General features: G+C 39.4%; 1 protein-coding gene across 1 annotated transcript; it reads left to right on the forward strand.

The window, feature by feature from the left end:
* Positions 1-3,532: 3,532 nt before the first annotated feature.
* Positions 3,533-19,631, forward strand: TRIML2 (tripartite motif family like 2). Its single transcript, XM_007173987.2, has 8 exons — positions 3,533-3,690; positions 8,578-8,955; positions 9,237-9,332; positions 11,597-11,791; positions 12,969-13,109; positions 15,118-15,140; positions 15,312-15,412; positions 19,033-19,631. The coding sequence occupies exons 2-8, from the start codon at positions 8,767-8,769 to the stop codon at positions 19,602-19,604; spliced, it is 1,317 nt and encodes a 438-aa protein (XP_007174049.2). The 5' UTR covers positions 3,533-3,690; positions 8,578-8,766; the 3' UTR covers positions 19,605-19,631.
* The last annotated feature ends 1,847 nt before the right edge of the window (positions 19,632-21,478 follow it).

Genomic DNA, 21,478 nt, shown 5'->3' on the forward strand with positions numbered 1-21,478 from the left:
TGGATTTGTTGACTCTGAGGTACCTGCATGATCTCTGAATAGAGATTTCCAACAATCAACATACTCAAACCTATGAGTCTGAAGATCAGCAGAAAGATCTAAACTAGAGATGAATATTTAGCATACAGATGGTAACTGAAGACTAAGGAACAGATAACTGCCCAGGAAGAATATGTAAAATGAGTCATATAGGTTGGAATGATCCTAGAAAATAGGGGAAGTTCAAGGTTTTATTAGATATCAGACATCCTTGGGAATTGTCTTATTAGGATTAGAAATTGACTGTAGGACTAGAAATAGCATGTTCTATGATACAAATAAAAGGAGTTGTGACAAGAAAATCACATTGATTCAAACGTGACTTTTTCCCATCATGTTGAAGTTTTGCACCAGGTAAGAACAGTTGAAGGTGAAGTACACTAATATAGCCAAATGCAGCAAGCCATCAGTGTGGTAACTTCTCCACTACCATGATGACCATTCACCCTAGAGTCTTCTTGGCTCAGTTGGACCAGATACCATCTTTGAGATGCTTATTTTGTTGTTCCTCTGTATATTTTGCCCTTGCTGCCCTAACTCCACACCCTCAATCCTTCGCTAAACTTCTACCAAATAACTTTGACTCTTTAAAAAAGCTGGTTCAACAGGTCTGTTTTTGTGTTGTTGTCTTTGACTGTACTACATTTTTTTTTAATGGCTGTTGATATTGTTATAAACATCTGGTTCAAGTTGTATACTGATAGGGGACTTCCCTGGCAGTCCTGTGGTTAAGACTTTGTGCTTCCATTGCAGGGGGCACAGGTTCAACCCCTGGCCGGGGAACTAAGATCCTGCATGCTGCTTGGCCAAAAAAAAAAAAATTGTATAGTGATTGAGCATTTTATTTTGCTCCAACACTTATACAAACACTATTAGTGCATGATTTGGCAGAATGTAAGGTGTCTTGAATTTTTAAGAAAACGTACTACATAGCAGAAATGCCTAATTAAAAAATGCAGCATTCCATCAAGATCAAGCTAGATTTAAATGAAAGACAGATAACCCTATTGAATCGAGGAAAAAACTCATGCAAAAACCTATCAAATAAAGTGTATATGTTGTTGAGAAGGGAGGCATGTTTTCAGTTTCAGGAACAGAAAGATGGGGCCGTTAAAACAGTGACTAATGTTCAGAGTCCCACCAGGGTCTCTGACAAGATCCTAGTGAGCACCCTGGCAGACCTATCTGGTCACTGTACCACACTATGCAGGGTGAAAAGGAACTGCAAAATAATCACTTAGGAAGGTATTTAGAATCAAGATAAGATGTCAGTTTGCTTGATGGGTACCCTGGATACCTGCAGCCTCAGTGCTCATGCCCAACGGAAGTTTCCAGCCAAATGTAACCTCACTTAACCTAGAAGCTAATTATTTCCTAGTAGGTTAGTACAGTACCTTTTAACCAATCACAACCAGACTCAATAGTTTGGTATTGAACATGTAAAAATCTACTTAGTGTCATTCCTAATGTTTAGGAGTACATAGCTTATGGTAATAGCCATGTAACTCCAATCTGAAATATACAATTGAGTCACTGATTTAAGATTTGTGATTTTAAGTGGGGACCCAAATATATACAAAGCACTGTAATATTTTAAAATTCCAGGTTTACTATTTTTTTTAAATTTATTTATTTATTTTTATTTTTGGCTGTGTTGGTTCTTCGTTTCTGTGAGAGGGCTTTCTCTAGTTGCGGCAAGCGGGGGCCACTCTTCATCGCGGTGCGCGGGCCTCTCACTATCGCGGCCTCTCTTGTTGCGGAGCACAGGCTCCAGACACGCAGGCTCAGTAGTTGTGGCTCACGGGCCTAGTTGCTCCGCGGCATGTGGGATCTTCCCAGACCAGGGCTCGAACCCGTGTCCCCTGCATTATCAGGCAGATTCTCAACAACTGCGCCACCAGGGAAGCCCCAGGTTTACTATTTTTATAAGCTTAATTTATCACAAGAATTTAATGCTTAGGGGAGATTTTTAAGTCAAACAATTGACATACTCAAAGATATTGACTATACCATTGTTACTGGAGGCCTATGAAAGTATCTTGTGGTAAACTGTAATTTAAATTTGAGGCATTTTATTTTATAAATTGGCAAAATTTTTAGTTAACATTTAATAGAGGTAAGGAAGTATTATGAAATTTGGCTGTGATTCACATTTTCTGTACTGAGTGCTCTGGATCAACTACTTAACCTCAAAATCATGAGCTTTATCAGCAGTAAAATGTATTGATACCACATACCTCACAGGATTGTGGGAAATATAGAGATATAAAAAGAGCCTAGCACACTGTGTCACATAGTGCTATTTATAGAATTATCTTAGTTAAAACATAGTCTACAGTCTTCCAGAATAATTTACTATTTACTTAGAGTCTAAGATGGACCTTACAAGACTCCAAGATATGGGAATTTTGCTTGATGTTTAACCCTTTGATTCAAAGGTTACAATGTTTTCCTACCAGAATGAAATCATATAAATTATGAAAGCTCAGAATGATAAGAATAAACAACCAGGTAATTGATAAAATCTTCACAGAAGTTGGCTGCACCCAAGCTTAAAAGAAAAAAGGTAGACTGAGTAGAAAAAGAGTAGAGAAGGAGGCTGAGGAGGGAGGGACACAGAAAAGAATGTGATTTACTTGAAGGAGAAGAGGGTGTGTGTGGGGAGTGTTGTCTGAGATAAAGGGAAAGGAGGTACTTAAGATTCCACAGGGTGGAACCAGGTTTTGGAAGGTCAGATAGCAAGCAGAAGAATTTTTTCATCGTCCCGTCAGCAGTTTGAAAACCACAACAACGAAAAACCAGGCACTGATGTTTGATCAGCAGGGAATTGACTGAGGCAAAAAAAAATAAAAAATAAAACCTACCAGAGACAGAATTATAAAACTTGGGAAGCTGTGCAGATTTTCCTTCCACTGAGGTCAACCGTGAACTATCTGAGATTGTCCCCTGACCTCCCATCTGTGACACATTCCTCAATCAGGCAGTTATTTCTACTCTTTTCTATCTACAAATAATGCAGTGATCACTTCTTTCAGCAAACATTCTGTAAACAATGAAATCAGGAATCATCTTCTAATGAAACTATTGTATTTAACAGCTTAAGATAAAATGGTATGGCTAAGGAAGGCACGCTATGAGATTCTAGGGTAATGGCTTAGAGAAGAATTTCTTCCTGTGAAATTGTTACTGTATCCATGATGTTCATGAAAAACGAAAAACAAACAAAAACTTACATAGTGAGTGCCTACCAGATAGTAGCCCCTTAAAAAGACCTTGGAGATATAGCAAAGAACAAAATATTCACCCATCCACAGAGACTGAAACTCCTGAACAAAGTCCCTGGCTATTCAGTATTTTCTAGGAACGCATTAAAATGTAAATTAAGACTCCACCTAAGATCTGTCCTAACAGAGACTCTAAGGGTGGGGCGCAGAACTCTGTCTGAATAAAGCTGAGATGATTCTACTGCTCCCTGAAGTTTGACGACCACTGTCCTAGATTTATTATATGGATAGGATTTGAAACTTCACAGGTTTTCTACCTGATGGGGAGAGCGAGGGATTGAGGGAGTAGCTGAACAAACGAAAGCTCTTCAGTCTCCATTTTTCTAGCTGTTTTCCCTGAAGGAAATACTCAGGATTACAAAGAAAGGTAAGCTTTTCTCTGAAGATCATTTCCTTAATCATGGTTTTCTTTAAATACCTAAACTTGATTTTAATATTTATGGAAGCTTTAAAAATATATATACCATGCAATGGTATAAAAGGGTAAGTGAGAAAGCCAGGGCAAAAAATAAATAAAATTGGGAAAAACAAGGATAGGTATGAATTTGGCACATAGATAAAATTATACTCATGAGACAAATTATTCTCCTACTTTGCTTTCTCTTGGTTTCTGTAAAAATATTTAATCTCTATTCTCTGCTACTGATTTCCCTTTGTGCTGGTTTGATTTAAAATATGTCTAAAAATATTATTAGGTAAAATAGATACAAAGAAAATGATTATGAATGGTAGGAAGGTATTTCAAGTTGGGCAGTTATAGAAAGGCCTCTCTGAGGAAGTGATGTTTGAGCTGAGAACTATAGGGAGGAAAGAAGGAGCTGGAATGGCAGAATCTTGAGAGAAAAGCATGGCCAGCTGAGGAAGCGGAAAGAGCACAGATAAATTTGTCGTAGTTGGAATGGACAATGGTTGGAGGAAAGCTATAGGTGAGATTAAATGCGGGCAGGAGTCCAGACCATCTAGGACTGTTAGCCATTTGGATTTTATCCTAAATGCCATGGAAAGTTGTTAGAAATGATTAGAAACCTGATTTAGGTTTTAAAATAATATTCTGGTTGTTAAGCTGAGGAGTTGGAGGCAGGAGTGGGACAGGGTTGAATATGAACTAGTTGAGATGATGAAACGATGGTGGCTTAAACTTAATGATGAAATTTTAAAGTGAGTTGGGGGAAGGGAAGGCTTCCGAATATTGAAATCGGAAGAGTGTTACAGATATGTTAAGGTGGGATGCTTATTAGACATTTAACTGCAAATGAGTTGGGAGTTCTGGGTCTGGGTAGAAGCTTAAATTGGAGAGTGGTACTTAAACATTTGGAAGTAAATGTGATTACCTAGGGAGACATTGGAACTAGAATAAGGTAAGGGACCAGAACTGACCCTGGAAGCACACCCAAACTTAGAGGTTCAAGAGGATTCCAAGCCAAAAAAGAATGCTGGGAAACAGACAAGTAACGTAGGAGGGATGTCATTTACATGATCTTGATTGCAAAGAGAAGAAACCATTCCAAGAGGAGGGTCCTGGCCAACTATGTTGACGGCTGAGAGCTCAAGTAAGATAAAGCCAAGAGTGACCACTGACTTTCTAAGCTTCTTCATTTTTGTAACTGATCAGTTTTTTTTTTTTTTTTTTTTCAGTCTAGGACATGTTCAGGGAGGCAAGACAAGAGAAGCCACAAGGGTTTGAAGGACCCAGCTAGAAAAAATTGAAGTAAATTCAAATCCAAATCATACATAGAGAGAAAATATTTGCAATTTGTATAATAAGGGGATAATCTTTTCAGTGTATATCTTAAACTTAAGAAAAAAGACCAAAAACCTGGTAGGAAAAAACAGCTGAAAGGCTTAAACATGGTTCATAGAAAAAGAAATGAAAATGGCTCTTAAGCATATGAAAATAATAGCTTTATTAATAATAAAATAAATGCAAGCTAAAAATAAGATACAATTTCTCACCGACCAAGTGAAGTTTGACACCTTCTCATGTTTAAATGCAAAATTACATGATCTTTATGGTTGGGAATCTGGAAAAATGTACCAAAATTACAGGTGCATTTATATTAATAGTTACTGTATTCATAATTAGAACTTTTAAGAAATATTAAAAATAAATATAACATTTTTATGAAGAGCCTTTTTTGAATAATTCTCGAGACAAGTGGCATGGTTTTACAATTTTGCAAATCTCTTTAGTTTCTGGTTTACATCTACTCCAGCATTCCATCTATCGCAGTGGGTTTTTTTAATAAATATTTTTTATTTTATTTATTTATTTTTAAATTTATTTATTTTATTATTTTATTTTTGGCTGTGTTGTGTCTTTGTTGCTGTGCACGGGCTTTTCTCTAGTGGAGGCGAGCAGGGGCTACTCTTCGTGCGGTCTACGCGCTTCTCATTGCAGTGGCTTCTCTTGTCGCAAAGCACAGGCTCTAGGCATGCAGGCTTCAGTAGTTGCAGCACGCAGGCTCAGTAGTTGTGGCTCGCAAGCTCTAGAGCGCAGGCTCAGCAGGCTCAGTAGTTGTGGCGCACGGGCTTAGTTGCTCCGCGGCATGTGGGATATTCCTGGACCAGGGCTCGAACCCATGTCCCCTGCATTGGCAGGCGGATTCTTAACCACTGCGCCACCACAGAAGCCGTACTGCAATGTATTTTAGTTGAAGTATATGAAGAAAATCTGTCCTCACACTAATACATAGTTGGAAAAGGGGAGATCATTCTAATACCTGTTTCAGATAATTGTTTTTTTCTTTTTTTTGAAATCATATTAACGAACATTTTGTCCTCTGTAACATTAAAATCCATTGATCTGTCTTATACTTTGAGTTCACTTTACCCTTGCATAATCTTGTAACATCATGCATTGGTCTTTTGGAAAACAATTGGTTCACCGAATTTGCAGATTTTCCAAATGTTGACACATTTCATTATGCAATAGCAAAAAAATCCCAGTTGTTAATATTCCTACCAATTTCATCAGAAAAGACTAAGTATTGGGAAACTGTCAAGCTCAGAATAGTGGATACAAGTTTTCCAAAACTCTCAGTTTTGCTTAAAAGCTCCAGTTTTATCATTGGGAACTAATATACTCACTTGGTTTCCTTGAAATGACAGGGTTTCTGTCAGTGTTTGAGAAAATGTCTTTTCCAAATCACTACATCTGAATGACCACAGTTTGTCTCATTTGTTCTTTCTACTAAAAATGACCTATGAAAAAACGCCGCTAGTATGGCTTGCAACTCAAACAATCATAGAAAATGCTTTTTTGCGAGACAACCATTGTTTTTCCATATGCAGCATAAATGCCTTACACATATTTTCCATCTTGTCACCCAGAATGCTAAATCCTGTACTCAGTGTTGAGATTTAATACTTTACTATTGCATCAAGAAATAAGAATGTTTTTAAGTAAAACAGGCTTTTTTTTTCTTTTAAACTGGCAGCATGCAAATAGGTAGAGATTTTAAAAATACAATAAGTGACTATGGTACTGTTTGGTGCTACTTCCTTGATTAATGGTAAGACACCAGCAGTTTTATCTACTATCGGTGCAAATGTCAACACAGTGAAAAGGCAAATCAAGTCTGCTGCTTTAATGTGTACCCTAAAAAAAGTCATCACGTATATAAGAGTAACAAATTCAGACTTTTTTTTTGAAGTTTTGCATATCTTAAAAATTAAAAGAGAGTGAAGAGATTGATTGGTTGATGGTCAAGTTTGGGTGGAATTGAGAGCGTGAGAGGCAGAAGAAGCTAATAAATCCAGAAATGGAAGTTTGGGAGTTCTGCGCTCTGGCAGGTCAATTCCTTTCAAGAGCTATTGTCAAAAGAACGGGCTAATGAGATGGAATGGGCAGGTGTAAATTAGAGAATTTTGATAAATTAATACTTGGTGTTATGGTGTCACCCAACAATGGCTAGAGATGGGATTAAACAAGGAAGCTAAGGCAATTCTTTATTGGGAAAGAGTTTCCCAAATTCAGTAGGTAATACATTTTAAGAATGTAATAAAAATGTTTCTAGTGAAAAGGTAGAATTGTTGCTCAAAGGTAATCAGAATTATCTGGAATTGTCTGGATGTAGGAGATATAGATCCCTTGTTCTGTTTTCTCAAAATCTGTATGTACATATGTATATCTGTGCATATGTACATATGTATATACATGTATATATGAAAATATATATGTATATGTACATATAAATGTGTGCAATTTCCCTTTACTATTTTTGAAAAGGTTTTATTTATTGGGGGGGGTCGTTTTTATTTTTATTTTTTAAATTTATTTATTTATTTATTTATGGCTACGTTGGGTCTTCCTTGCCGTGTGCGTGCTTTCTCTAGTTGCAGCGAGCGGGGGCTACTCTTCGTTGCAGTGTGTGGGCTTCTCATTACATTGGCTTCTCTTGTTGAGGACCACGGGCTCTAGACACGCAGGCTTCAGTAGTTGTGGCTCACGGGCTCTAGAGTGCAGGCTCAGTAGTTGTAGCGCATGGGCTTCGTTGCTCCGTGGCATGTGGGAACTTCCCAGACCAGGGATTGAACCCTTGTCCCCTGCATTGGTAGGCGAATTCTTAAAACCACTGTGCCACCAGGGGCCCTATTTATTTTTTTTAACGAACACCTTTTAATGGCCAAGTGTCTAGTGAGACATGCCTTGGGCTTCGGGCGCAAAACTTGCGGTACCTGACTCAGGCGCATGCGCACTTAGGGAGTCTGAAAGGGAGCGCTTCTCATGTATGCGCACCTTGAAATCTGAAAGTAAGCCCTTCCTTAAACTTGGTAACCCGGCGCCTCACCTTTCTATGGTTTAAGGAGGCATACAAGGAGGCCCTCTCTTTTTGGCTTGTGCAAGCACTGGGTGAGTGATTCCTTTAATTTGCGACCTGAGTGCCTGAGGCTAGGCTCTGCCTCTGCCTCCCCTTAGTCCCGGAAGCTCCTAAGTTCCTCTCATGTTCTTTGCAGCAGTGTGCCGCCTTTGAGCACCATTTTTTTCTTTTCTTTTTCCTTTTTTCTTTTTTTTTAGGCCATGCCGTATGGCAGGTGGGATCTTAGTTCCCTGATCCGCGCCCCCTGCAGTGTAAGCGCGGAGTCTTAACCACTGGACCACCAGGGAAATCCCTCTTTTTTTTTTTTTTTTTTTTTTAAATGACTTGCAGGGAGGTGGCTTGCTGTGTTGTCACTTGTAAATAATTTTCAACCAATTGCTTGAAATTCTTAGGAAACTTGATCGTTCGTGTAACTCCTTGTCTCCTTTCCCAAGCACGTGGCTGCCAAAGATCTGCTGGATTTGAGGAGTCCAGGATGCACTGACCTGCTGACGCTTGACTGCGGACTGAGGTTAACGAGTGTGTCTGCGCCAGAACACCGCCACTCTTTTCCTTTTCAGAGCACGGGGAGGTGTATTCCACATCAGAAACAGCCCAATCTTCAACTAGGGCCACCTGACGCCATGTCCAAAAGGCTCTGCTCCCAGTTAGAGCAAGAAATCCCGGAAGATGCCCGCTGTCAGATACATCTGGAACCACCACAGCTGTTCTGCCATGATGACCAAATCACGCTTTGTGACAAGTACTTCACGTCCCAGGAGCAGAAGAATCCCGTGGTATATGGAGTACAAGAGGCTGCGGAGAATTATAGGGTAAGCTTCATGCAGATCCCAGCCCACTCTGTCATTCTGGCTGCCTCCTCTTATTTATTACCTTATTTATTTGGGGGACAGATATTCTGATCCTCCAAGACCATTCCCTTAGTTGATGTTTATCAAAGAATACTAGATAAGTACCATATTTAGACCTTCAACTTCAAGGCTAGGGAAACATTGTAGTCAGGGCTATTGGCCTTTCAGTTGTCTAAGGTTAGGAATCTATCTGTTGTAAAGCAATTACTTTACCTGGAATTCTGTGATATATTTCTCTGCAGAAGTTATTCCAGCAGATATTGAACACATTGAAGGAGAAACTTGAAGTAGCTAAAAGCATATTGGCTGATGAGCAAGAAAGAATGGTGATGATGCAGGTCAGTGCTTATCTTGATTCTTAGGGGGAAATTACCCATAATGTTGGATAGCAAATAACATAAACACAATCAAAAGACAAAGGACAAAGCAGGAAAAACTACTTGAAATCCATAGGTAGGAAAAGTGTTAATTTCTTCACGTGTAAAAAGCTCTTAAAAGTCAATAAGCAGGGGACTTCCCTGGTGGTACAGTGGTTAACACTCCAGGCTCCCACTGCAGGGGGCATGGGTTCTATCCCTGATTGGGGAACTAAGATCCCACATGCCGTGCAGCCAAAAAAAAAGTCAATAAGCAAAAGACTAGGAACTCCACAGAAAAATGATCAAAGACATGAGAGTTCACAGAAAAGAAAATGCAGATATCTTTTGAACATACTGAATTGGTCCATAAGCTCATGGTAAGAGAAATACAAATTAACTATATTAAATTTGCTAGTGAGATGGCATTTGCATCCCTTATTGGCAAAGATTGATAGCACAGTTTATAACAATGCCATAGGAGAATGAGCATCTTATGTACTTTTGGTGGCCATGTAAATCCTGAAGCCATTTGAAGGGCAATTTAAGAATTACTATTCTGGGGTGCGGGGGTATAAATTAGGAGCTTGGGATTAACATATAAAGTACTATATATAAAATAGATATATATATTTAGATCTATAAATATGTCTATTTTACATATAGGGAAAAGAATCTGAGAAATATATATGTGTAACTGAGTCACTTTGCTGTACACCTGAAACTAACACAACATTGTGTCAACTATACTTCAATAAAAAGTAAATAAATAAATAAAGAATTACTATTCAAATTGAGGAATCACGGTCCATTATGCACTTTTCACTTCTAATTTCAGACCCTCCCTTCATATGTAACTGTTCTGCCAGTTATACTAGATTCTCATCCAGTTGAGGATGGTAGGCATTTTTTACAGCTCCAAGCACCATATATTAACAAATATTGGGGTCCCACTGTTTGCCAGGAGCTATGCTAGGTGCTGGGGATTCAGTAGTGAAAAGAAAAAAAAAACAAAACAAACAATCCTGGCCTTGTGCAATTGACATTCTAGTGGAGGTAAACAAGTAAAATGTGTAGTATGTTACATTGTAAGTGCTGTACATTTTATTTAAAAAGCAGGAAAGAGTGATGGGATGTACTTTTAAACAAAGTGATCAGGACCTTGTCATTCCAAAATTGGTTTTGAGAAGACTCGAGGAGGTGAGGAAGTGAGCTGTGCAGTCGTGGGAAGAATATTCTAGGCAGAGGGAAGGGCAAGTACAACGATCTCAAGACTGGTGTATACTTGGTTGGGGTTATGAAGGAAGTGGAGGCTAATAGGTGATGAGATCAGAAGACCACATCTGACAGGGAAGTTGATTTTCTTTTTTTTTTTTCTTCTCTTTTTAAAAATTTATTATTTTTTAATGAAAAAAGGAAGCCAGTGGAAACTTTTGAACAGAGCAGTAATGTGATCTAACTTCCATTTTCATAGGAATAGTCTAGCTGCTGAATGAGAATAAGACTGTAGGAGGGTGAGAGCACAGGTCGGGGGACCTGAAGGGGACTGTTTGCAATAGTCAGGGACAGGTAATGGTGAACTGCGGGGGAGGGGTGGTAGAAGTGGTGAGAATAGTCAGGCTCTTGATAAATCTTGACTCTATAGAGTCTCATGAGGTTAAATTTGGTCATTAAGCTGACTACTCCCAATGGATGTCTTTAGCTCAGACTTCCCAGTGGTGGGTTTTCACGTCCGACTTCCTGCCTAGCATCTCTCCTTGGATGGCTAACCGACTAATCAAAATCGACATATCCCACACTGAGCTGCCGATACACTCCCCACTTCTGGAGTCTATCCCTTCCATACTTTTCCTTTCTATGTTTTGGCAACTCTATTCTTTGTCTAAAAACCTTAGAGTCACCCTTTGATTCCTCTTTTCTCACACCCCCTATCCAAAGCATCAGCAAAAGCCATTGGTGCTGCCTTCCAGTTTTCCTGATCTCCTTTTTGGTCACTGAGGTTGTATAGATTCCTCAGTTTTCTAAGTCAATTAACATTTCTTCATCTGCATTTTATGTTCTAAGATTGTGTTGATATCTTGGCTGATGTTGACTCTGAAATTCTCTCTGTCCTTTGTATTATATATCTGTTACTTCTTCCCCTGTACTTTTATATTTCCTTGTCTTTATATTAAAATTATGGATGGAAAGTAACCATAGGTATTTATCTGTGGTGTTTAACCTGAATTCTGTCATCTATGGTGAAGGAAGAAGAGCAGAATTTTAAAGCGATGATTGAGTCTGAATATAGGATAAGGTTCGGGTTGCTGATTGAAGAAAACAAAGTGAACTTCCAGAGCCCGCAAGGGTGCGGATTCAACCTGAACTTGAGAGAAGCCAGTCAGAACCAACTGATGGAGTTTGCCACAAAGCTAAAGGAGAAGTTCCAGGAAATACTACAGGTGAGATGTGAAACATGGCATCCTAACAATATTTGGGAAATGAGAGAAAGAAGAGCTGAACAGTATGTCAATTCCAGAATAAGACATCCACTGACAACCATGGATCTATTAAAAGAAGGAATATAGTCATCCAGCAATTCTATTTCTGATCATTTATCTCGCAAATATACTTACATACATATAAAAAGACACGTGGGTAAGGAAGTGTGGTAAAATTATTTCAGTATAGAGCCGTGGCTTTGAGGTAGTCTTTGAAGCCAGATTGATGAGGTTCGTATCTGGGTTCTGCAATTTACTAGCCTCTAGGTGACCTTAAACATGTTGCTTAACCTCTGACTTGGTTTCCTTAGCTGTAAAATGAGGATAATGGCCCTTAGTTCATAATATTGTTGTGAGGCTTGAGTGTGATAATCTACATAAAGCTCTTTAAATAGTGTTTGTATGTGTGTACATTATTGTGTAATGTAAGTATTAGGTGTTATTATTACTATAATATTTGTTGATAGGAAGAGAGTAGATACAACCTGTATCCATCAATGTTGGACTCATGAACTACATTGTACAGGACATACAATGGAATGCTCTTCAGCATTTAGAAAAGATAACATGGCTCTATATGTATAGATAATAAATAATATGCTCTTGGAGAGCATTCCTTAAGAAAAAAGCAAGTTGTCAGATCAGCAGTGGAGTATAATATGGTATCACTTGAGTTAAGAAAAAAATAACATGGAACATTCGTGTATTTAACTAGGTGGAGCTTCTTTGCAAGGATAGAAGGAAAACTGGTATCCCTTCTGGTTTGATTATTTTATTCTCATCAGTGAATTTAATTTTTAATTAAATTATAATAAGTCATAGTTTGAATTTAATGAAGGAAATAGGAAACTTCCTGAACAAAACTGCACAGCAACAAAAAGTGGTCTGTTTTAGGTCCAGGCTGTGAACTGATTTAAGTAGACTATGTGGATACTGTCCACATCAACATAAATATATTGTGTCAAAGAATCAAGTTTCTATTGAGGTGTCTTGATTGGCACAGAGGAATATCCTGGCCTTATCTAATTATGTCTGTTTCTGGGGTGGCAGGCAGTAAAGCAGGTTTTTAAAGAGATGGTTGAATTAGCGAATAAGAGAAATTGTCAGTTGTTGAATAGTAATAAGGATGCTTCTGCAGAGACTGAACTGTCTGGGGAGAGAGAACATGAGTAAACTGAGGGAGAGTGAAGTCAGGCTCTCTGAACAGATCTGCAGTCTCCAGAAGATCACCACAGAGCTGGAGAAGAAGTGTGGGCAATCTGCCTCAGCGTTGCTCCAGGTAAGATTCTGGGAATAACCTTCACTATAGTATTTGAGAAATGAGAAGTGGACAGTACTCATTAGGGGCCAGTTCTAGAACACAGTGCCCAGTGATCTTCAGTCATACATGAAGGCTACCAAAAGCATTATGACTCATTATAAAATCATAGTATGTATAGAGCTGCTTCACTGATCAGTAGTAAATATGAATTGAGATGTCCTTTAATAAGGTAAATAATTGGTTAGTCAAATTATGATGTATCCATACAATAGAATATTCTGCAACCATAAAAAAACAAGTAAAGCAGTTCTAAACGCACTAAAAGATTATCTTCAAGATATCAAGTGAAAAAAATGCAGAAAACTTTTTGTTATTTAGACAATATGTATAGACGTATATGCTCATTAACATTCAGACAACCTCTGGCAAAATAAACACAAACATTGTAATCAGCAGTAACCTTGGGAAACAAGGGTGAGACTTACTTGTATAGTATTGTGTGTTTTTTAAACTGTTTTGATTCTTTGTAGTTTTTATTTTTTATTTTTGGCCACGCTGTGCAGCTTGTGGGATCTTAGTTCCCCAACCAGGGACTGAACCCCGGCCCTTGGCAGTGAGAGTGCAGAGTCCTAACCGCTGGACCGCCAGGGAATTTCCAGTATTGTGTATTTTAAATTTTGTTCAGTAACATGCATTACTCTTTTCAGTAAGTAAATGTTTATCTTTTAAAGACTGTTTATATCCTTCTGCCAGGCCCACATTTGCAATGTGAGTACTCTGAGAAGCCCCTGCACATAAACCCTTAGGTTCTGTTCTAGAGCCACGCCCAGTTCCGGACAGTGCAGATAGGTGTGACCCAGTTATGTTCAGTTCCTGACCTGGTTCCAGCCACCATCCCCAGCTTAGCAGGCTCAATTCTTGTCTTGTTTGTTTGTTTGTTTTTAATAACTAATGAGTTTATTATTGTTTTAAGTGAATGACTAAAGAGCAATTTCTAAATCTCTTCAACTTTAAATTCCAACAAGATAAACAGCAAGACCGAGCCCCATCGCAGAAACGCCCCGGGGGCCTCAGTCAATCACAAGGCCCTGGAGTCCGGGAGCCTCTGTTTCAGGGGCTGAAGAACAGGGCAGCCGGCACACCCCAGGGTCTAGGTGCCCCACCATGCCCGTGGCTCCCACCCTCTGAAGGATGTCCCCTCCCCACCCCTGCCACCTGCCAGGCCCCCCAGCCCCTCCCCACAGGGGGCTTCCTACTGGGCCTGCCACCCCCAGGTCCTGAACCCGCTGCCTCTCAGGAGTCCCCGAGGGCGCCCTGCCCCTCCACTGGCCGCCCCTGGGTTCCCACCCGCCCAGGAACACCCACGCCCCAACACCCACAGGGGACAGAAGCACTTGCGGCCACACGAAGGCCCATTCCCACACCCAGCGCGGGTCAGTGGCCCCGCCCCGTGTGCCCCCGGGTCCCCCGCTTCCTGCATCTGCCCAAGGCCTGAGTGGGTCACCACAGGGCTGGCTGGGGCCCAGGGTGTCCCAGATATACCCCCGCCCTGCCACCCAGGGCTCAGCAGGCCCCTCTTCGGGGAACAAAGCCCACCCTTCCCACAGGTGGACCCTCCCGGGGCAGGGACCCCCAGAGCCTGCCCCCCACCCCGCCCCGCCCCACAACGAGGCTACGCCTGTCTCCGTGGCTGCAGGAAGCCCGGGCGGAGGACGCGGGGCAGCAGGCTCAATTCCTGCCAGCCCCAGGATAGAAAGCAAATGGGCAGAATTTGAATGTGGAGCATTGTGAATTTGAGGTATAGAAGATTATTTCCCTTGGGAATATAACAATGATTTCAAGCATTTTTCTGACTTTTCCTATTCAGTGTCGAAATTTGGTATCTGAGAATTAGTACCATGAGGCTGAAGAAATTACATGGAAATCGAGTTTCATTATTATAAGAGAAAATACTTTTCATGAGCACAATTCACAGAAGGCTTGGCTCAAATACCCGCTAGTAATTTTGTCTCTTTTCACCCCATAGAATGCAAGATATTCTTTGGAAAGGTAAGTTATTCATTTTGGAAACACTTAGGTCAGATTCACAATCTGATTTGTGAGCACACAGGGGTTAGAGATGTTGGGGTGCGGATAGCAAGGCCATGTAATGAGATCCATCCTCTGGATGGAGGGGCCTGGGGTCTGCACAGGTAACTGAGATTGTCCTTTCTTTAACAGGAGTGAGTCACTACTGCTTCAGTGTCTAGAGCCCGCCCGAATCACAGACCTGAGTTTATGCCAAATAACAGGAATGAGCAAAATGCTAGAAGTGCTGCAAAGTGAGTTGACACACATCCATGATCACAGGACACTTTATATTTGTATTTGAGGATAAAATGAACATCCTACCATAAGTAGGTAGCTCCAGATAGCTTAAGGATTTAAAACGACTCTATTTGCAAATATTTCTCCTGTGGTTTATATTTTCATTTGCCTAATAGTGTCTTTTGAAGAGCAGAAGTTTTAGATTTTGAAGTTACCTTTTTCTTTTTTAAATGGTGTATGCTTTTTGTGTCCTAAGAAATCTTTTTTTACCCCAACAAAGATTTCCTTCTAGAATTTTTACAGTTTTAGTTTTTGCATTTAGGTCTATTGTTCATTTAAAGTTTTGTTTTTTGGCTGCACTGTGTGGCATGCGGAATCTTAGTTCCCTGGCCAGGGATCGAGCCAGTGGAAGCGCAGGGTCTTAACCACTGGACTGCCAGTGGGACCCCTAAAGTTAATATTTATGCACGATCCGAGATATGGTACAACTCCCCTCCTCTTTTAGTACATGTATGTATCCAATTGTTCCAACATCATTTGTTGAAAATCCATGGGCACATACGAGCAGATCTATGTCAAGTCTAATAGGTCCATTGATCATTGTATCTATCCTTTTGCTAATACCACGTTGGCTTGATTGGTTACAAAAAGTCTTAAAACTGGGCACTGTGAGTTCTCCAGATTTGTTCCTTCAAAAATAATTTTGGCTACTCTAAATCCTTCTCCACATAAATTTTAAAATGAGCTTGTTGGCGTCTACAAAAAACCTGCTGGGGTTTTGATTGGTATTACACTGAATCTATGGAACAATTTAGGGATATGGTGGTATATCTCCATTTATTTAGGTCGTCTTTGATTTCTCTCAACAGTGTTTTGTAGTTTTCAGCTAATATTGTACATCTTTAATTAGACAGATACCTAAGTATTTTTTAGTTCTATTCATGGAATTAAATATCAACTTCTAATTTAAATTTTATTTATTTCTAGTTTATTGATGGTATATAGAAATATTCATTTGTGTGTATTGATTGACATTGTATCTTACAACTGTGCTAAACTGATTTATTAGATCTAGTGACTTTTATAGATTTTCAGGGGATTCTCTACAAAGATATTCAAGTAATCTATAAATATAGACAGTTTTTTTCGTCCTTTCTGTAAGCCTTTTCTGTATTCTTCTTACCTATTGCACTTACTAGGGCCTTCAATATGATGGTGAATAGGAATGGTGAGAATCATCTACCTTCTTCCTGATCTTAGGAAGAAAGAAAGCATTGTTTTTCACCTTTAAGTTTAATGTTAGCTGTAGGTTTTTCATAGTTGCCTTTTGTCAAGTTGAGGAAGTTCCCCGTCTACTCCTGATTCACTGAAACTTTGTGTCATGAACAGATGTTGAATTTATTAGATGCTTTTTTCTATATCTACCAAAATATTTATTTTTTCCTTCATATATTGATATGGTGAATTATATTTGCTTCATATGTTGAACCACCCTTGCATTCCCAAGATAAACTCTTGGTAATAATGTTTTAGCCATTTTACATATTGCCAGATTCAATGTAGTAATGGTTTTTAAAGAATTTTTGCATTTATGCTAATGAGACATATTTTTCCGTAGCTTTCTTGTAATCATCCATTGGCACTTTATTTAATACATTTTATTTCTATTTGTAGATAATCTATTTAGTTCTTTGTCAAATCCACTTAGTCTTGCTTTCTTTAGATTCCTATATTCTATAGATACTTTTAAGTTTTTCTTTTTTTTTTTTAAACATAGTAAGCAAAAATTATTGTAGAGTTTGTGCCTGGCAATTCCAGTATGTAAAGTTCTTCAGATTTTTTAAAAATAAATTTATTTATTTATTTATTATTTTTGGTTGCATTGGGTCTTCGTTGCTGCAAGCAGGGGCTACTCTTCATTGTAGTGCACTGGCTTCTCATTGCAGTGGCTTCTTTTGTTGCAGAGCACAGGCTCTAGGCGTGCAGGTTTCAGTAGTTGTGGCATGTGGGCTCAGTAGTTGTGGCTCACGGGCTCTAGAGCGCAGGCTCAGTCGTTGTGGCACACGGGCTTAGTTGCTCCGTGGTGTGTGGGATCTTCCCAGACTAGGGATCAAACCCGTGTCCCCTGCATTGGCAGGTGGATTCTTAACCACTGTGCCACCAGGAAAGTCCTTCAGATTTATTTCTGCTAGTCTCACTCAGTAGTACTTTTTTACTTTGAGTGTGTGGTTAATGATTTTTTTAACAGTAAGCTTTCCTTTTTTCCTTAAATATTATTTTTAGAAGTTCTTTGAAGACAGGAATGAAGGTGTACACACTTCTAGAGAAAATCTGCATTTATTTCTGCCAGTCTTCTGGAAATACTAGGAGCCTAGGACAAGTTGAAATTTAAAATTCAAGGCTTGTGGCTTTTAAGACCACTTTAATAATGATATGAATTAAGTGCAGAGATTTAAGTTCATTTGCCCATAAAACTTGCTGCTGGATTAGATGTTAAAGAAAGAAATCAAGGACTACTACAGGTTTATGGTTTGACCAACTATAAAGCAGTAAGTGTTCTACTGAAAAGTAGAAACTGGGAAGGGATAGGTTTGGAGTTCCATTTTGGATGGAGTACGTTTGAAATTTCTGCGTTTTGTTCAACTGGTATTTGTCAACTTTTTTATGGAGTAAGTCATGAACATATAGAAGATATTTAAAACTGAGGCTAGATGAAGGCACTTAGGGGAAAAGAATACAAGTAGTGAAAAGGAAGACCCAGGACCAATCCCTGAGAAACCAGAATATTTAAAAGTTGGACAGAAAGAAATGAGAAGGAACAGTTAGCGATATGAAGACACGTACCACTTTCATTCACATATAAGAAATCACAGTGAGCGTTCTTGATCTCAGCTTGATTTTTCTGGAGGATTCTCACAGGATTTCTGGCCTCTGATATGTTCTCTTCTGATTTACTCAATATTAAGGGCCTGCTGGCAGCAGTTTCTAAGTATCTGTCACATCTTGGTGATATTTAAGATGAAGAAAGCAGTTCAGTCACAGGATAGAGCCATGAATCAACTGCTCTATTAGGAGACTTCATGTTTCTGGCTGTTCAGGCTTGGAGAAGATCTTTAGGGACTAGAGTTGGGTCTCAGGTGATACTGGGCTAGGACTGAGTATCAGGTCATTTTTACAGCCTGGCAGAATTCCTTTCTGTTTTGAGAGGTATTTCTAAACCTCTCTGTAGTTCATTATTCATTGTTTTGTTCTTCTTCCTCAGATAGATTTCATTTTCATCTCCTTCCATTATCTTACTGACTTTGTTCCTCTGTGATGTCCATTTCTTTTTTTTTCTTTTTTTCTTTTTTGGCTGCACTGCATGGCACGTGGGATCTTAGTTCCCTGCCCAGGGATCGAACCCACGTCCCCTGCATTGGAAGCACGGGAGTCATAACCACTAGGTCACCAGGGAATTCCCCCATTTCTTGAAGCAGAGCTTAGGGGTCCCTTTATCTGTACTCTCCTAGATTGCCTCTCCCATATCTGTGCCTGAGACTCGTGCCCACTCACGAGGAAGCCCCTGCATGTTAGACGTCATGCGTCTCTGGCACTGACAAACCCCTAGGTTACCTAACTTTCTTTCTCCCTGCAGGACCTGTAACTTTGGACCCTGAAACAGCTCATCCCTGTCTGGTCTTATCTGAGGATCTGAGAAGTGTGAGGCTCAGAAATGTGCAGCAGGAGGTACCCAGTCGCCCAGAGAGATTTGACTTCAGCGCCACTGTGTTGGGTGTGGAGAGCTTCACCTCAGGGCGGCACTACTGGGAGGTGGATGTGGAAAAGGCAACACAGTGGCAGCTGGGCGTACACAGAAGCTCTGCCAGCAGAAGTGCTTCCGGAGATAAGGTCTTATTCACAGGATCCATGATGGGAACTGATTATACTTTCTGGGCCTTCCCCCCTTTAAAAAGGGTTTCCTTGAGAGAGCAGATGCACAGAGTTGGAGTTTTCCTGGACTATGAGTATGGGCAGATATCCTTCTATGACGTGACCAAGAGATCCCTCATCTACAATTTCTCTTATCTCACCTTCCAAGGAGCTCTCAGGCCTGTATTTTCTCTTTGTATTTCAAATGGAGGCATGAATTCAGACTCTCTGAGCATCTGCCTCCCTCATGTTTCTTCTTGTAATGGTACTCTTAGCCCTCAATCTTCTTTGGTGTGAAATCGAAGACCACAGGAGGCCAGAATGTTACAAGCATGACTTTATATAAATTATTTTACAAAGTAATCCAATAAAAGATTTTTAGCACTTGAGTTGGAACCCAGGTTAACACCCCAGAGCCTTTGCATTCATGTGGCTTTCAACACCCATTTCATGGAAGAGGTTACATTTAACCTGAATCATGGATGATAATAACTGAAGGACTCCACGTTTATTAGAACAGCAAATGCCTATGCAGCATAAGATTGGGAAATTAGAGACGGAAATAGTCTGGGATCCTTAAGACTAGGTTAAGGACTCTAGAGATTTCTGAAAACAGAATTGCGTATAATCAAGACTTTAGATTTGAGGCTATCATCAGAGTGACATGTAGAATGGAGACATCCTATTCCTGACATTGTCAAGACTTCTAACATCATTCCAAATAGAGGACAACTTAATTTCCCTGGGTACCTTATCTCAGTGGGGAGGAGGTGTTACAGAAAATGTATTTTAAAAATATTTCAAGTATCCAACTTCTCTCTTACAAGGAAAATTAGATTTCTTAAAAGAAGCCTGATAGTTCACTGCTTTGAAAAACTATTACATTAAGTCATGTTGTAGTGGTGTCTTGTATTTGCCTTCATCTTTCTCTATTTGATAATCCACTGAAAATTTTTTCCTAGAGCCTTGTTCAGGGGTGGTCATACAATGCTGAAAAGACAACAAAATTATTTATTAGAGGGACTTTTAATGAAAGGTTTATCATAGTGTATCTCCCTTAATGTTTTTAACAACCTATAAGTGTGTATTGATCTTTATTATTCAAATGTAGAAGCTGAGGCCCAGAGGTGATTTAATTTTCCTAAAGTCACATAGCTGTTAAGTATCTAGTAAGTTACAAGGGTAAGGAATTAAACCTGGATAATCATTTTAAAAGCAACCTCTGTCTCAAATTTGAAAAAAATGTAAGCCTGGAAAAAGTCATTGCATATCTTCACATCAAATCACAAGACTTAAGGGGAAAGTAGCCCTGATCTGAGAAGTGGGGGCTAGCTCAGGTGAGTGAGCTGGAAGTTAGATAATCATTTGAAACACTGAGATTTAGAACTCAGAGCAATGGTTCTCAAACCCCTTCCCAATTTCCTGTGGGAAAGATGACAATTGACTATATAGGGAAATGTGAGAATTTAATAATAATTGTATATATGAGTCTAAATCTTCACCTTCATCTTACCTCAAATTTCTCCTGCCTCTACAACTTGACTCTTAAGAACTAACTACTTTCCCAAACCTAGAAACCAAAAGAGAATGCAGCATGTCCTACCAATGTCAGTCTGAGACATTGTCTAACCAACACACAAAGATTATTTAAATTATTTAGGAAAATGCATCTGCGATTGACTTTGGTAGTTACCAGCTGATGAGAACCCAGACACTGAAGTTACATGTTAACTCGAATTATCTGGTAGAAAAGAAATCCTTAAAGGTTTTGGTTTTATTACCATGTAGAGTATTAACCAGTTTTGGATCTACCCTAAGCAATTTTATTTAAACTGCTTCTCATTTCTCTTGCAACAAACTTTACTCTCTAACTGGTTCTCTAACTAATTACTGAGTTGAGCAAAATCTTTGACATATCACTGTCAATATTTGTATGAGGATCATGAATTTTAGCCTTTGAAAATAATACTTTAGCACAGCCTACTGACCCTCTGAATAAATGGATGCCTAGTGTATCCTTCCACCAGTCACAGAGACTTTGCACATACACTTCCCTGACTTCAGTCACCACTCTCCCCTTTTTCGCTAATTTAGATCTTAGCTTAAGTGTTGCTCCTCAAAGCAGCCTTCCTTGACAAACTTAACAAGGGAGAATCCTGGGACATCATTGC

This window comes from Balaenoptera acutorostrata, chromosome 21 (assembly GCF_949987535.1).
Source record: "Balaenoptera acutorostrata chromosome 21, mBalAcu1.1, whole genome shotgun sequence".
Classification (NCBI taxonomy): domain Eukaryota; kingdom Metazoa; phylum Chordata; class Mammalia; order Artiodactyla; family Balaenopteridae; genus Balaenoptera; species Balaenoptera acutorostrata.